General features: G+C 35.7%; 1 protein-coding gene across 1 annotated transcript; it reads right to left on the bottom strand.

The window, feature by feature from the left end:
• Positions 1-6,942: 6,942 nt before the first annotated feature.
• Positions 6,943-18,743, bottom strand: LOC149782669 (aquaporin-like). The gene is made up of 3 exons (XM_089934161.1): positions 18,051-18,743; positions 15,210-15,290; positions 6,943-9,482 (listed from the first exon to the last, which is right to left on the bottom strand). Exons 1-3 carry the CDS (start codon positions 18,591-18,593, stop codon positions 9,219-9,221), a joined length of 888 nt encoding a protein of 295 aa, XP_089790287.1. The 5' UTR covers positions 18,594-18,743; the 3' UTR covers positions 6,943-9,218.
• Between the last annotated feature and the right edge of the window lie 252 nt (positions 18,744-18,995).

Here is an 18,995-nt window from a genome sequence, read left to right as displayed (position 1 = left end):
CTTCTCTTGTGACACAATGCATGAGAGGGTGTATTGGTGTGTCTATAAACACTTACTACCCCAGTGTCATGATACGTTTGTGTGTATGTGATTATAGGGTGTGTGTATAAATAAGAAAAACTGGAATGGAATCTTAAATGTTCCGTGTGTCATTACAAATTTGACTTCTTTTCCCTTCTTTTATTTTATAAATCATAATATTCATCCGGTAGATTGCAAAAGTGAGCCATGTCCACGCTACCTAAGAGTTGTTGTTGTTGTTGTTATAGAGCTTAACGCCATTTTTCAGCACAAGATTGGATATATATGGCGACCATTATAAATTGTGGAGGAAGAACCAGGGAAAACCCCAGAAAGAACCACCGACCCACGAGAAGCTATTTGGCAACCTTTCTCAAGTACCCACATTGGCCGAGCCTGAGGCTCGAACCCAAATAGACAGAGGTGAGATGGCCCAAAGTAGGTTCTCCCGTAAATAGCCCTTGTCTCTGATGACATGTACTTTACTCATACACACTATTTCCAACTACAGCCATTTCATATAATTAATTACCATAAGTTTACAAAAGGTTAAAAATATGTATGAAATGTAACGATCTAAAGTAGTAAACACAGTGAAAAACAACGACCTAAAGTAGTGACGAGCGAGAAAGGCTGCGACCTAAAGTAGTGACGTGACGAGCGAGAAAGGCTGCGACCTAAAGCAGTGACGAGCGAGAAAGACTGCGACCTAAAGTACCGGATGAGAGTAAAGAACGATCTAAGTAGTGAATAAAATGAAATACAACGAACTAAAGTAGCGAATAGAGAGAAAACAAGGACACAACGAGCTGAAGTTGTGAATAGACATTACAAAATCAAGGACCTAAAGTAGCGAGCAAGAGAGAAAAACCACGACCTAACGTAGTGACTAAAGAGAAAGGCGGCGATTTAAAGCAGTGAATAGAAAGAAAACAACGATATAAGCAGTGAATAAAATGAAATACAACGTATTAAAGTAGCGGATAGAGAGAAAACAAGAAAACAACGATCTAAAGTAGTGAATAGACAGAAAAGCAACAACATAAAGTAGCGGATGAGAAGGAAGAAAAAAAAAGAAGAAAAAAGTGGCGAATGCAGAAAAAACAACTAACTTAAGCAGTGTAATACAATGAAATACAACGACCTAAACTAGCCAATAAATGAGAAAACAACGATCAAAGTAGTGAATAAAATGAAATACAACAACCTAAATTAGCGAAAAGAGAGAAAACTAGAAAACAACGATCTAAAGTAGTGAACAGACAGAAAAGTAACGACCTCAAGTGCGGATGAGAAAATATTCAACGAATTCAGTAGCGAATACAGAGAAAACAACGATCTAATAAGTCAATAGAGAGAAATCAACGATATAAGTAACGTGTGCAATGAAATACAACGACCAAAAGTAGAAAATAAAAGAGAAAACAACAATCTAAGTAGTGAATAAAATGAAATACAACGACTCGAAGTAGCGAACAGAGAGAAAACAACGATCTAAAGTACTGAATAGAGAGAAAAGCAACAACCTAAAGTAGAACACAAGAGAGCAAATTTACTACCCAAAGAAGTAACGAGATAGAAAAGCAGCGACCTAATGTTGAAAATGTAACATTTATTCTGTACATACACTCCAATGGAAATTTGGATACCTAAGTTTGCGTTTCTATAGAGGAGTTTAATAACAAAAACAGACTGGCTAAACGTGTTGTCATTTCATATAAGAAACTGATCTCCCTTGAGTAAATAGCCGGCTGTATTGTGCCATTAACTATATTATGTAAAATATTTCAAATTAATATTTTGTACCCACTGATTTTCTTCATAAGTTTTGCTTTTCCAGTAATATATTTTAAAGACATTTCTGAAGACAATTGTCCGTGTATTTACAAAGGTTTTGAGATAATGTAAAACTACTAATATATCCCTCCCAACTATTGATAGAAAAAATGTAGTATCCAACTTCAAACGCGAATTAATTGAACTGAATTATATAATCAAATTAAACTTTAAAAAAAATTAAAATGTTCATAAAAAATAAGGATATTGCTTCTTTTATCAGGACCAGTAACTACTACACCAAAAAAATCATATTTATAATTCGAGTTATGTCCCTTATATTATGCGTCTCTTGTAAGTCCGAAACGTGGGCGAATAATGTGTCGATCGTCTATTGTCATTCCCAATTATTCAACATATTAATAAACCTGCTGCGTTCGTGCATTAGTGGGAGTATAATTGAGTAGGATGTCGAGTTCTGAACGATTGAGTTCAACTGCATTTGGGGGCGCTCTAGAAATATTATGAACTTCTGAGAGAGTGGTAGGTGTATGGTAAAGTTGTTTACATTTGCAGCATGCACAATGGAGATGATGTTGGTATACGACACTGTTACTTTCATGTACTAGGGCTGAAAATTCTCTGCATTTTTTATTTTGGAAATTGTACATGATCTAAGTATGCAACTAACTGAAACGACTGCTCCTTGTGTTCAAAACATCAGCCTGAATTAGTCTAAAGTACACTATCTTTAGCAATTACTAAGATAAAGACAATGAATTTTGCAAGACTAGACAATACCAAAACTTCTGAAAATGCTATGAACAAATAACCTAATAAATAAAATGTGAAATAGAGTTATCAACTCTTTCTATTTACAATTTACTTCTAAAGTCCAGGAAGTGAAAATGACCAAGAGGAGCTTGCAGTTTTTTGAAAGGTGTACATCTGAAGTAAGGTAAAGCTGTATACTCAACAACCCCTGTTACATCCATCAATTATACACCAAAATAAAGGGAATTAAAAGTTCGTCGAAAAATACCTAAGATATACAATGTCTTTTTAAAATAGCCAACATAACCAAGTAAATTCTCTAAAATTCTAATACGAACCTTTAGAGCGCTACCTTTGCTCCTGTACAAATCTTCTTAAACCTCTTCAAGGAATAATATGTATTTAGTGTTATTACATATTAGAACACTAGAATGATATTCAGCAACCATGCAAAGGAGTAGACACACACACACACACACACACACACACACATATATATATATATATATATATATATATATATATATATATATATATATATATATATATAAGCGAACACACTCCAAAATATATACGACTTCTATTTTGTACGTATGGGAACGTTTCTTATTTTATTCAAAATCAATTTCATATTTGGTAAGTGACAAAAAGAAAAACTGAAAAATATTAATATGCCTCGTTGTCTATCTAAAGACGATGTGGGAATGAAGGCCATTTGAGTATGTATGTATGTATGTATGTATGTATGTATGTATGTATGTATGTGTGTGTGTGTGTGTGTATGCATGTATGTATGTATGTATGTATGTCTGTATGCGCGTGTGTGTGTGTGTGCGTGCGTATGTATGTATGTGTGTGTATGTATGTATGTATGTATGCATGTGTGTGTGTGTGTGCGTGCGTATGTATGTATGTATGTATATATATTTATCTGTGTGTGTGTTCGTGTGTGTGTATGTATGTATTAGAAACATAAAGGATACACTAAATTGCTGATATATATATTTACAATACTGAATACAAAGCATATTAGCAACCTTTTAGTTAATGAGGGGTTTAAGTGTGTAATGATGCAAAATGTGTAGAATAATTTCACAATACATTCTGTCGTGGTCAGTCAGTGTGACATTTAAATATTAAGTTTGACGTATGGATTAGACCGCCGTATATTGTTGACTGCGAGGGGTGGAACCTGCTCTATGTGGGGCATGAACTGAATTTAATTAGGACTCCATGGGTTAACGGTTAGAAAGATATAGGGCGCAATGCTAATGCAAGATCAATAGCGGTAAACGTCAAGAGTTGAGGCAAACCCAGGGAAAATTTTCAAGAATAGTTATTAACTCGTTAACCCCTGGAGAGTTTTGGCATTTTCGCCTGAAATGAGAGTATGAAACGCATTTTGGGAGCTACTTCTAAATACATCCAAATAAATCCGCTTCAAATAGATTTTCGTTTAGCTTGATTCCTAGTTGTGTTAGAAACGTCGTTTTTCATTTGCAGTATCGCTCGCACATGTGCAGAAGGGGTAGAAATTGGATTTTTATTTTTCATTTCTTCCTTTTTAATTTTTGTTTGCAATTAGATCTATCATTTTCGTGTCATGGTCCATTTTTAATTCAAATCCCTTTATTTATGCTTGTTTTTTTGCAAAGGTTTGCCTGTCTGTGTGCAGTTCAATGAGACCTGCCTGAGGGGGCAGGGACAAGTCTTCATGTACAAATTTAATGCCACAATCACCGGCCTAGTATAAAAAAGATCACAAAAAAAAAAAAAATCCACAAGAGAGTACAAAAAGGTCCATATTTTGGGATACCTATATTAAAGTAAAGCATAAGAATATCATCGACTTGACCAGAGAGGTCAATGGCTGTACATAGCGGAAGAAGTTTATGCACTCAAACCCCAAAATTTATACCTGCAATTTTCATGTCCGAAGGTCATTTTTGATACCATGTGATGCTCAGTGCAAACACAAACCCTTTCCCTAGATGACAATTCTGCAAAACAGTGTGTACTAAACAGGCTTATGCAATTGAAAATAGTTGTCATCCAAGCTGTTTCTGGCATATTCTACTTGCCCCGAATCCATGTGTTTACTGCTATGGGAGGCTAGCTCTTCTTCCTTGCCGACTATTGGTATTTCGTTGTCTATATACTGCAGAGCAACTATGGAAAGTTTACATTCCTGACTTCTATTTCAAGAATACAAGCCCGAGACATCTTGTTCACAAATATATCGATTTCTTTATTAGTAAACAATAACAGCTGAAAATCACTCCATAGCGTTAAGTAAAGAAATATACCAGGAGCCAACTTACGAAACTGGCCTCTGCCCCGTTAGATCTGAGGACAAAATGTTTAAAATCTGGACACAAAATCTCATTCATACATACATACTCAAATAGCTCCTACCTGACTGCACAGTGAAAAATGAGAGCAGTCTACATCCAAGACGGTCGATGACCCGAAGAAGCTAGAGGAGAGAGGGAGAAGGAAAAGAAATACGGAAACGCCGACTATCGCCAACAGTGATTTGGAAAAGACCGGGGTGATGCTAACCTGACGATAATTTGGATTCGATCAGTCACTCGATAATATAACGAAATTTATTCTATAAGTAGAACAGAACGGCTAACTAAATTTCGCATAAATTTTGTAATTATATTTCTAAGAGAAAGTGAATCATTCAAATGCCATGTTCATTTTGTTTATGTAGTTGATTAAATTGTTATATTTTACATGTGGAGACTCGTGTTTTTCTATTCTGTTCAAATATATGTTATTCATTCCTTTAATTTCTTATTTTATTTTATTATTTACTCGATCCGGCAAATAGCACCATGGTCAATTATCTCCTAGATAACGATAACCATAAACATAAGGATGGGAGGATTGATCACAATATCTCCACCACCTCATAACAAAGTTTATTTTTTCTGTACGCATATCATAGCAAATTTATTCAGTTACCATAATTTTTAAAGCTAGTATGTTTACTCTTAGCTGAAACATATATTATGTAAAGATTGTTGATTAGTCAGCGGAACAAAAGCCAGAGAAGGTCAATATATAACTAGTTGTACAGCAGACCTAATTTAGAAAGAAATTAATATCAGAAAACGTTGTTTACTTTATTTACATATATTCGCTTAATTTTGCCATCAAATTAATGGACGGACAATACAAGCTTGTTTTCCGTATGCGTGTAAATTTACATACTTACACATTATCCAGACTTACAAAATTGATTTTCTTGGTTACGTCAAACTTTGCAGCTACTGGTTCAAGTTGAGGCACTATGACACGGAAATCATGACGTAGGATGGGCGTGTGTGATTATTAAAACGCTAAGGAGTTTCTATGGCTTTTTTTCTACTAATGATATAATTATTATTTAACATTGTAGACATGTTGATGGCATCTCATAAATGTCTGGTGATTTAAACTGAACTCTTAATACATGATACTTTCCATTTAAAATTGTTTACGACCGCAGTTCATATAAACAGGAACTTGAATTGAAATTGTATATGACCTACTAAATAATGTCAATTTGGAATTGAAATGTGGAAGTAAACAATATATGAAACTTATGTAGTAATTTAGCGTATCATGGACATGTTTTTGCTAACACTGGCATTGTAAATACAGCGGAGGTTTCCGACAACCACTTCACTAACCTATATCCATCATACGACTCACATTCTAGTAGATAATATTTCAACAGACAGACAGACAGACTAATATATACATTTAAAGTCACCACATATCTATATGAAAAAGGCATGGTTTGGTGTCTTGCGGAAGAACAAAAGAAAAACAACAGGTTATTTAACAAAGGGAGAAGAAGGATAAGGAGGGAGGAAGAAAAAGAAGAGCAAAAGGAATGCGACAGAAAAATAAACTAGCACAGACAGATAGATAGATAGATAGATAGATAGATAGATAGATAGATAGATAGATAGATAGATAGATAGATAATTGGACGGACAGGTGGGTGGGTTGCCGGGCAGTAGGACAGACAGACAGACAGATAGATAGATAGATAGATAGATAGATAGATAGGTAGGTAGGTAGATAGATAGAACGATAGATAGAACGATAGATAGATAGAAGATAATTAGACGGACAGGTGGGTGGGTTGCCGGGCGGAAGGACAGACAGACAGACAGACAGACAGATAGATAGATAGATATATAGATAGATAGATAGGTATGTATGTATGTATATATATATATATATATATATATATATATATATATATATATATATATATATATATATATAGATAGATAGATAGATAGATAGATAGATAGATAGATAGATAGGTAGATAGATAGATAGATAACTAAGAAACTGGACAATTAGTATTTTAAGGATTTTCTTTATTTCAGACATCATGACATAGGTAAATACAATAGTAGATTTTAGAAATAAAAGTAGAAAATTGTTTTGTCCTTCTTATTTATAGTTATCGACTATCTATATAATATGCTAATTAGGAACCTTATAATGACAACATAGAATATATTATATATGATTTATGGTGATCTACGACAATAATGTCAAAATGAAATTAGTTACAATATATTTTACATAAAAAAGGTAAAATTTCAGTAGTAAGAATGACTAACGTATCGTCAACACGTGGAGATTATGAGATCTTCATCAAGCAGTTTGGCTCACATGTTTTTCTCTTCCATGTCTCTAACATCCTGCCAAAATTATCCTCGTTTGTGTCGTTTGATAAGCGTAGCTTCGGCCATGTTCTCAGGTCAAGCCATTTAAAAGTGACAAAAAAGAATAATTAGATATTTATTATTGGAAAAATGAATTTATTAATATCCAATGGAATGAATAATTGTTGGACCATATTTGTTCTAATAATCACTAAAATGGAGAAAAATGGCATCACATTTTTGCTGAAGCAGACGCACACAACTTATTTAGATTTGCATTTCTAAGAAAACCATTCCTGTGAGCAACGAAGGAAGTTGTAGAATAACTATTGCTTTTAGCCGCTGAAGCTCAGCTGGTAAAGTAATGAATTCGTATGCCATGAGTCATGGTGCGACACCCTCCGAGGCCAATTCAGGTCGGCTGACATTGTCTCTTTGGAAAAGGCACTTAGATCCCATTTTCTCAACATGATAATGTAAATGGTGTGTAACTAATGCCCTTTTTAAAATTAAAAATTAATTTTCCAATTCATTTTCGATTCATCAGAATAAACAACCCTTCGGAATTATAAACGTATAGTGATCATATTTCTTACACATATTAATATACCAATGTTAAGTGCCATTCTAATGTACGGCTTCTGCTCTTGTGTCGTTTTCTCAAAAGGATATTCATTAAGGAACTAAATGTAATTAAATGAAGAAATAAAAAATTATCCTTGCCATGCTCGTTCAACTTGCTTTGCCTGTAGTTATTCTTCAGCATATAAAGATAAAAAAGCCATCGCCTTCTTGCGTATGTTTGGCTACAAATTGATGCCATCACCTAATTTTAAAGAGACCGTGGCCTATTTACATTTTTCCATCCTCTCCTTTTGTATCCGGGGTGGATCTCTTCATCAGTCTTCAAAAAACTTACTGTATTTACCAAATTGAAAATGAGAATTAACAATGGCTATCATATCTCAACTCTTATCATTAAAAAAAGAAACTGTAAAAATGGGAAAGTTAAGACAAGTATATGTATTTCGTGAGTGGGAACAACAGCGAGTCAACATGTCACGCTGCTATGTGTTACTAATGTCTCTTCAGTGAGAGTAAATAGAGTCTTCTTGCTCATGCCTTCAAAAAGGACGAACGATTAGCTGTTGTTTTTCTTTTAACATTACTTACGCCTTGCATACATTGTCAGCAATTTCAGTCAGTTAACTTACAATATAGTCGAACACGTTATGCGGTGACCCACGTTCAATAATTATCTGTATCACACAGTTAACGCCCACCCAACCATACGCACCCCACATTCGTATTGACGATGAACTGTTCAAAAAGGACAACTGGACTAATAACCATGCATGCACTCTCCGAAAGTTACGTGATCAATTCAATTCTGGCTGTATATGACAATCGGGATAAATTCTGTTCTTGGAATACAGTTGGTACTAAGGTTGAACCATGAGGTAAAACAGTCTGGACCACAACAAAGTAAACAGTAGCGCCCTTGGTGTTACAAGTCGTGGGTTATAATATAATTATTGCTTACCATGCATCTCAGTGGTTTTGTTTTGAAGAACATTTCCGTATACGTTGAAGCAAAAGCATCACTGAGGAACAAATCATAAGGTCAGGAACATATATTTTCGATCTTTTCATTGAAAACGTTTTGTGTTAATTGTCAATTTGTATTTGTCTATGTAAAGAATTGGGCTGCATGACGTTTGAAAAGTACGTAAGAAATAATTAGGGTGCATTGCCTTGTAAGGTTGAAGTTAATCATTTAAATTCGTTAATCTTTCACAGAAAATAATTCAAAATAAAACAATTTAATAACAATATTATGCTTTTAAGGACCCAGTCATGTAAAGTTCATGTCTGTGCCACCATGTATACTCCACATGATTCTCAATATGACCAGACGTTACAACTCTTAATCAGTCATGTGACAAGACTCTCGCTGCCAGTGTATTAATCTTTCCCTCCGTTTGGTTGTATCGGCTCCTCCTCAATTATTTTCTCCTCAATTTTCTCCTCCTCTTCCTTCTTTTCCTCCATCTGGATCTCTACCACTTCAGCCTTTTCGTTGACTTTCTCCTTCGGTTTCGGCAAGGCGCACTTTTTGCTCCTCAAGACGAACTTCTTTGTGCGAGTGAAGGTAGCGCCGGCAGAGAAAATGTATTCATACACCAGGGCAGCAAGTATTCCGCCCACAAACGGTCCAACCCAGTATACCTGGAGAGAAAATAGTGCAAAAGTTTTGTGAAACGGTTTAATATTCCATGGACTTTTGTTCAAGGCTTTATTTAACCGGTCAAGACTGTTTCATACATTTGTTCAAATCCTTTCATTCTGTCTCTCACTGTCGTTATCTGAATGAATTGTATTCACTCTTTAAACTATATATCGAGATCGTTTGTCATTCTCTATATATATTATTTTTTTGGTGGTGTGTTTGAGAGACAGACAGACAGACAGGGAAAGAGTCTCTGCTACTTCCAGACTGGAACGCTACAATCAGGCACGAATAACAACAAGGTTCGTGAATGCTGCCCAGTTTGATTTGTTTGATGTGCTCCAAAAGATACACGTGATAATTGAATGACGGTAACATGATGATAAATATCAAAGCAATTTAGTATACCACTTTTAATACACACTCGTTGCAAGGCTCGCTGCCTGTTAGTGTACCCTCCTAATGTGACTAAGTTTGAATTTAAATTGTGTCAGACCATGTACAACTATAAATAAAAAAGCATGCCACCCCGCGGGGAAACGAACGCCTGTCAACCACGTGACAGGCGCGAATGTTAATCGTTATATAAGAGAGGAATGGCGTGCAATACAAAGGAAATATATGCTACGTCGATTCGTACGGCACATAAAACAGTCAAGATCGACTCAGTGTCACTTGCAATATATGCTTGTCCGATACACGCGAAAACAAGGGCCGGGCGGTCGAATGAATACTTAACGGTTCTTACAAAGTATGTGCTGCACGATCAGAATGACCATTGAACGTTGCTTAAAACCAAGTGCTGAACGGTGATTTTGGCAACTTAACAGTTCTCTATTCTTGACGGTAACCACATTTGACATCTTCTAGTAACATACCAAACTGAAAAGAAAACATTTACGGACAAGTTTGAATCAATCAGATCTCTTCCCATCACGGCAAACGGGGCGTATCCTTCCTTTGGCACCCACAAACGTAATTTTAAAATGTTCACACACAGAAAAAAATATATTGTGTTTGCAAGTAGATTTTCAAACAGTACAATGCTGTCATAAATTATACATAACTTTTACTTTGCGAATATTGCATTTGGTTTGAAAGTTTGTACTGGTATTTCAGCCTCTCCCGATGGAATCCCTTTTCTGGCTGTGACCCAGGGCGGACCGCCCCCCCCCCTCCCCCGCACCTCTCATAGTACGGCACTGCTTCCCATCGTGATGACGCCACTATAGAATATGATTATTTCACGCCCCTGTACAACCTTATCAGTGTTACTCAGGGCCGCCGTGAGGGTAGGACGATATTGGCGACCGCCTGGAGCTATAAGCATGTGGTGGGGGAAGGCATTTCACGGAGTTTGGGGTAAACATTTTTTAATGTGGGCGCCGTTTTGTCCATTGCAAATTTGCGACAGCCCCGATTTTACCGATAGTAGTTGTAGTAGTCAAACTTGCGACAGCCCCGATTATACCGACAGTAGTTGTAGTAGTCATACTTGCGACAGCCCCGATTATACCGACAGCAGTTGTAGCAGTATCTGTAGTGAAACGAAAGAAAATAAAACATTTGTCTTTTCAGGAAATGATACAGACCTTTGAACCGACAAGAAACTTTGACATAGAACTAAACAATAACTTTTAAAATCTATATTCCTTTGTTTAGGTTTTACAGTTGGTGTCAACACGGTCCACCACGCAAGTTAAAGATAAACAACCGAAGACAAAAGAGACGAATCCCATCATTAAATCCAATCTCCCTTCTTTGTAACATTTGGAATGATAGTAGCCAATAAATTGTTAATTACGAACCGTTCATTAAGAATCCGTTCCCATCATTGCATCCTCTTTCCCTTCCGTGACCCAGTCACGTTAGTACGCATATCCCTCGACCACCATGTAACACTGCATAGGATGCCCGTTAAAAAAACAAACCGCATAGCGATGCTGCTGGGCAAAGTGCTCCGCGTATATGGAAAACCAAATTACCAAAATGGATCTAGCTAATTTTACCAAGCTATCAAAATCAGCTGATTAGACCAGATAGGCACTCGAAAGAAGGTGAGACCCTCTAATTTAAAATAATAAAAAAGAACAGAAGGAAAGGAAAAGAGGTCAATTTTATCTCTGTACTAAGTTCAACGAAATACAGAGAAACGTTCAAAATTAGGTTAAAAAAATCAGATGAAAATAAAAATCGGATCCTCACAAAAGATTGCAATTTTTGCGAAACGAATGCAAAAATGGTTGCGATTATTTTCTGTTTTATTTTTTTTTCCTGCATGTTTCAAAGATAAAAGTAGTCAGAAACATAAAAAATACAAATTAGACTTATCTTAAAAAGCATTAAATGATACAATCAGTAGCATTTTTTTCTTTCCCAAACAGCAACCATATTGCTTCTATAGATACTTGAAACATGCATGGAGTTATTTAAGTCTTGCCATGAAAACGGAGACCCTGATATGTTATCCTGTTTTGCCATTTCCTGTTGAATTGATAGCGCTGTCAGCATTTCGGTCAAAAATCTGTTAGCATCATTAAGACATATCTTGTCGATAGTTCCCACCCCCCTCCCCGATTTATTATGAATTATCCCTCTCATATATTTTTTCGTATCCTACTTCTCAGCCACTTACACCAGCTCCAGTATTATTTCTGTCTACCAGCACGCATCATTAATGGGAATGTTTAATTAATTTGAGCTGATTAGTATTCAGTCCACATCATTTTTTTAACAACCTTGAAAATCCAGTGTTAACATCTTTCACGAGTTACTTGCGTAACTAGCGTTAATTAGACCCATTTATTTTAGTACATTTGACCCTTTCAGGTACCAAGACAGGTATACGGTGCAATATGGTAAGAACCTTCCCGGTTGGGTGCAACCACTTGGCGGATTAATATCTAGAATGCTGTAACCTCCAGCCTACTTACTCGTTTACCTTATCATCTTAGTCAAGTGCTTTTGCGTTCTGATTCGAATTTGGACAAATGTCGAGGCCTAGCTCCTGAAATATGTTTGAAATAGAGCATAACCCCACATAAAACAAGCCGCTGTTGCGAACAAAATTGTCTCTAATTTCCCTTGGCGCTCTGCTAGGAGTTGGGCAAGAAGCGTACTCAATCACATAAATGTGCAACCTAAATGATTTTAAACAGATTTGGTAGCATCAAAGAACACGGTTAATTTCGGAAGGTTAACTGACGAAAGTGGATATAAATAATAAAACTTATCAGATTTACTTTGTAACTCAAATTAGATACCCTTTGTTAACTAATCTAAATTTGCAAATACACGTACACACGTAAGAATCATGACTTTGATCTTCTGTTTAGAACAACAGCTTATTATAAATGAGTATATATATATATATATATATATATATATATATATATATATATATATATATATATATATATATATATATATATATATATATATATATATTTATATATTTATCTGAGGTCAATGTGAAATTACAATTACGCAAACTTTCCTTTTGGTCAAACCTGATCGGATTGTGTACACTTGAACAAGATTTCATGCAATATTTTCTGTTTTATGTAAGGACTTCTGTAGTTCCTACCCAATAGAAGATTGCAACAGCTTTAATGATATTTTACATTAATTGTGAACAGTGAGTAATATTTATATTTCAAACTTTTTTTCTTCAAAATATTTTGTTTTCCTTTTTTGAGTAATTTTTCATGAAGCTTTTCCTACTGAACTGAGTCTTTGCTATTAAAATTGCTAACCACATACGTTGAAGCAACGCGGACGTAATTGGGGTCGATGTCTGTTCCTGATGCTCATCAATCACCGCTCCAAAAAGCTGTAGCTTTGTATTCAAATTAACCTAGATAAACATATAAAATAGGAAAGACAATGCCTCTCTCTCTCTCTCTCTCTCTCTCTCTCTCTCCATACATACACACAGTTATTGTATCATCATCTAAATGCAATGAAATTTTAAAGACACAAAGAATTTGTATCGCTTGTGTAGTCTATGTAATAACGAACGACTAGTTGTTTTACCCACGTGAATCCACATTAGAGAAATGAATGCATCTTAATGATGTTAAAAATGTAATATCTTTAAAAAAAAATTCAATAATGTTATAAAGCTTTGATTAGGCAAGGATCAGTTTACAGTATAAGCAACACGGAACATAGTAACTTATCGCAAAGTAGTCGCTTAAGCATGAAATCGTTACATAGCATGAACTCACTAAATGGCATGTAATCACTACAAGGCATGTAATCGCTAAATGGCATGAAATCGCAACATGGCATATAATTACAACAGGCATGTGATCGCTACATGTCATGAAATCGCTGCATTGCATGTAATCACTACAAGGCATGTTATCACTACATAGCATGAAATCGCAACATGGCATATAATTACTACAAGGCATGTAATCACGACAAGGCATGTAATCGCTACAAGGCATGTAATCGCTACAAGGCATGTAATCGCTACAAGGCATGTAATCGCTACAAGGCATGTAATCGCTAAATGGAATATAATTACTAGAAGACATGTAATCGCTACAAGGTATGTAATCTCTACATAGCATGAAATCGCTACATGTAAACAAATTTCTGAATCCTTTAAAACATAAGAGAACAAGTATTTGTTAGTAAAGGTCCACATAAAAATGTAAAGGAGTGTTGTTTCAGGATTTTAGATGGCTGAAAGAGATGGTACCCAATAAATTTATTAATTTTTTTTTGTTTCCTGCAAATGGGAGCAGTGCATAAATCAAAGATTTTATTTGTGTTCTGCTGGTCCGTGTCAGGTTTTGTTACTTTATCAGTTTCTGTGAAAATCAGTTTCATGACAACGGTCAGCGTGCCTAGCGCGTCAAATGATCCATATCCTTGTGGATCGCGTTCGTTTATATTTCTACACGCCTTTCGTGGTTTACAGAAAGATGGATGTATAAGTCTCGGAATTTGATAGAAAACACTTGTATTTAATGGCGTGGCCCAGCATGCGAAAGCCTAAACTAAATTAGGAGCTTGATCCATTTTATTATTCCGGAGCCGACGCGGTCCTGAGTTTGAGTATTTCACCTACCTCATATGGTTTATATTAAATTCTGTTGACTGACACGATCTAGTACCGTAGCAAGGCGTGCTAAATGAGAAAATTGTCTGGAATCAGTGTTTCTCGTTATGATTTGCAATCACTTTTTGACAGTATATGTTAGACAGGTACATAATAATTAGCCAAAGTCATTATGTCAGTATGAGAAGTCATGCCGAATAATTTACATTCTCGTTCTCTGTTTGGTATAACTATTTTACCGCCCCGTGCAAGATAGAATGAATTGATAAAATTATGATTGTTGTTTTTGTTCTTGTTGCTGTCGTTGCTGATGTGGTTGCACATAAATAAATTTCATGCGGTCATTTGTAAAAGGCTACCCTTACTTATAATCAAACAATTTGATCTTTTTAAAAAAAATACGATGGGACGTTGAGTCTAATTAGAAGAGTTGAGATACATTTCAAATATAACATTTTAATCATAAAGGCTCGTTTTAAAATATTCATTAGTACATACGTATATGTGTGAACATGTCATAGAAAGACACTAATGAACTGGCAGCCAAACTTTACACACAAATGGTGACAACAGGAAAATTAAGACAGACTGACAGACCAATGTACGGAGACATAAATAATGGCAGATATATGAAAAGTGAGAGTATACTCACCCAATGGCTTTCCCACGAGTCCTTAATGACGGCAGGCCCGAAGCTTCTAGCGCTGTTCATACTGCATTTTGTATATTGAAACTGAAAGTCAAAATCAGTCGCCATCAAAAATTATCAGCGGACAAAATTATGCAATATTTGAGAGCATATGATAAAATAGAAAACCGTCTAAGACGTAATTTATTCCATACTATTACTACTACTGCTGAAATAACTACTACTATTAAATAATAATAATAATAATAATAATAATAATAATAATAATAATAGTAATAATAATAACAATAATAAATTTTACTTTAGTACTTTAACCAACCTAAAATACAAGACACATTTGTAAGTATTCTATTCCAAACGTCTTTAATCCATAGTGCTTGATTCGTACACATCGTGAGTATATTACTATATATTATTAACAGTATGTATGTATGTATGTATGTATGTATGCATGCATGCATGTATGATGTTTATTTCTCTTTATTCATAACACTCTCTCCCTCCCTCTCTCTCTCTCTCTCTCTCTCTCTCTCTCTCTCTCTCATATCAAGCAGTCTTAGTTTCTGCTCCATATCCCGGTGGCCTATTTTTTTCTCAGGCTGCAGCAATCTATAATTATGCTGACATTTAACAATTCCGCTTGATGTCTTAATAAACGTTCCTCATTAGAGCAGCTGAAAATTTTCCACATCCGGGGCGAAAATGCTTGTGAAATGTGATGACTATTTTGCTCCAACCGACCTATTCTAAATTCAAAAGCAACATAAAGGGACCGACCATTAAATAGGACCCGATTACTTCAGTTACATCAATAGAGGATTGTAAATAAAGTAAAGCGCTTGTCTAGTTAAAAAAGTGCAGAAATTAACTTCGAAGTCTTGAATATTACTACAGAATCCTGAATTGGTTTTAGAAAACAAAATAAACTTAAACTTGTGATATCAATTTGAATTTTTTTTAGAAGTGGCATTTCCCGTAATTTTTAATCATGGATTTGTAAAACGATCATTCCCGCAGTTTTCTATTAAATCTTTAGTTAGCCGAATGAAATAAATGTTTTTCATCAGAGAAAAAGAAAGGACAGTAGTTCATTACGGTTTACCGAAGTCCTACAATTCGTGCATTCTGGTATATCGAAGTTCTACAGTTGTATATTACGGTACATGGAAGTCCTACATCAGTGCATTAATGTATATCGAAGTCCCACATTTGTGCATTACGGTATATTGAAGTCCCACATTAGTGCATTACGATAGATCGAGGTGCTACATTAGTGCATTACGGATTACGGTAATTCAAAGTACTGCATTTGTGCATATTGCATATTGAAGTCTTACATTAGTGCATTACGGTATATTTAAGTCCTACATTAGTGCATTACGGTATATCCAAGTTTTGCATTATGATAAGTATTCTTGATTTAAGTACAGTTACAGTTTTTATGTTTTGCTTTGGGTTTTTGTGGTAAAGATCTCATTGACAAAAGTGGAAAATGACAGTCTGTGTTTTAAAAAAAAAGAAAAATCAACTCTACTTTTCATATTTTCCCATCAATAGACCAATTCCGAAAAACTGCTGTAAAACTCACGGGTGCACGACGCGAGCATAATGGTGATAAAAAAGCAACATGAAGGGAACAAAAATACTGAGTAATAACATTACCTGAGATTACCCCCCCCCCACTCCCCGACCTGTTCTGGCATAGGACATTATCTATCATGCTATAAAAGAGACTATGCCAGAACAGGTCATGGGATAATCTGAGGTAACTTTTCTCTCGGAATGATTTTTGCTTCCTTCGGGTTATTACTTTTATTCAGCATTAAGCTCAAGTCGAGCACGTGTAATAAAACTTACTTTTGTCAAAGGAAAAAAAAACTTCATTGTTTCATATACTTCGAGAAAAAAACCCAGCATAACGAAATTTAAGTAGAGATTTATATTTGAGAATTCTAGATTCCACTAATGGACACATTTAATAACACAATTCAGTTTATAAGCAAATTCAACCACGGAGGCTTTAAAAGAAAATTATTTATGGATTTCTTTCTACTTATTTTTCAAGGATTTTTTGTGGAGTGTTGTAAAGATCAGTTGATTTTTGCTTATCACCACTCTGTTTGTTGCACAGCTTAATCACGCTGGTGTGGGCGGAGCAAGCGATGGCTATAATTTGATTGGCCAGTTGTAACAGGAACGATATGCTGTAAAGAGTTACACCAGTTGCAAGTGGGTTTGGTTTAAATTATAGCCCTGTAAATCATGTTAGAGAATTCATTCAAAAGCAGCCAGTCTTTAGCTCTAAACCTTAGTTATATTTATTTTCAAAACATAGTTTCTTCTACAAATAAAAGTAACATATATTACTAGCGAATCGTGAATTATATCGCGCAATTTGAAAACAGTTAAACATCCCATGAAATTTAAAGTATAGCTCAAGAATAAATTCGAACGTGCGAAAAATATTTCGCAACAAAGAATGATATAACACAAGAACTTTATAGTGAACATTTTAAATTAAATAAAAACATGAGAAAAACTTTTTTCACTTGTTTTCCAAGCAGACTGAAAATTTCTGCGTTTCTCTGGGTCGTGATGTATATACTTGTCATAAGAAATAAAATCAAGAAAGTAAATAACTGTATACACGAAAATAAAAAATAAAAAAAGAGTGTGCGAGTTTGTGAATAATCCCAAACAGCTATGACAGTAAGAATAAAAAAAAGAAAAAAATTGCAAGAAAATAAAATATCCAGCAAGACATAAATTATGCTCAGACTGCGGAAGAGCAGTGGACATTTTTAAAATTAATTTTGCAAGAATGCTCACTCTCTTTTTACTTACAGCGAAAAGATGTCCAGCTGCCACAGCCAGTCCAATAGTAAGAGGGGCTGAGCCGCTGAGGTCATTCCGTTTCTCGTCCGTTGATGCCAAAACCACAAACACAAGGATGAAGGTGACCATTAATTCCACCCCGAAACCCTGGGCCGCTGTAATTCCGTTCAGAGTATTTACACCCAGACTGGTTGCTTCTGGTTTGCTCGCTACCCCGTACAATACGGCTGCACCCGCAATTGCGCCGACGCATTGTGCAATGATGTATAGAAGTCCTCTGACGATGGACACTCTTCGAACGACTAGAGCACCAGCAGTGATGGCGGGGTTGAGATGCCCACCGCTAATGTGCTGGACACACCAAACCATGGTACCAAATACCAGTCCAAAAGCCAGCGCTACCTGCACCACTGATGTCGTCTGGCCATTATTTTCTATAGAGCCACACCCTACTAAAACTAGAAATAGGGTACCTAGAAACTCTGCGGCCAGGGCACGCCACAGGTTAGCACTTGTGAGATCTTCCAAATTTTCCTGCATGATTTTCCACATGTTCCAACATCCAAGCCTTGTGTAGAGGGATTGCAGACTCCGGCTCAGGGGCGCGGTTTAAATACAAGGGTTTAAAGCAGTCGGGAACAAACAGCGCGCAAAGAAGGTAATTACCCTGAGATGCCAAATGTAGAATACAGTCCCAGCCCATACGCACGCGCGCTTATACTAAACGCGGTTTTGACCCTTGACCTTACATATGGCTGATTTACGCCTTACTACGATTCGTGTGAAGGTTCGCATAACTAGATAGTTATTTTCCACTACATCTATAGTGTTCTAACCGACGCACACATATATCACATACATTTTGCTCTTACTAGTTTATTCGACTGCTCCTCCTACTATATTATTCGACTGCAAAGAGTAATAGTCAGATAATAATTTTAGGACTGTAAACTA

This window comes from Sinohyriopsis cumingii, chromosome 15 (genome assembly GCF_028554795.1).
Source record: "Sinohyriopsis cumingii isolate HCF-2022 chromosome 15, ASM2855479v2, whole genome shotgun sequence".
NCBI classification, from domain to species: domain Eukaryota; kingdom Metazoa; phylum Mollusca; class Bivalvia; order Unionida; family Unionidae; genus Sinohyriopsis; species Sinohyriopsis cumingii.
The sequence above is the reverse complement of the archived record's forward strand: the minus strand, read 5'-3'. Positions and strand labels throughout refer to the sequence as shown.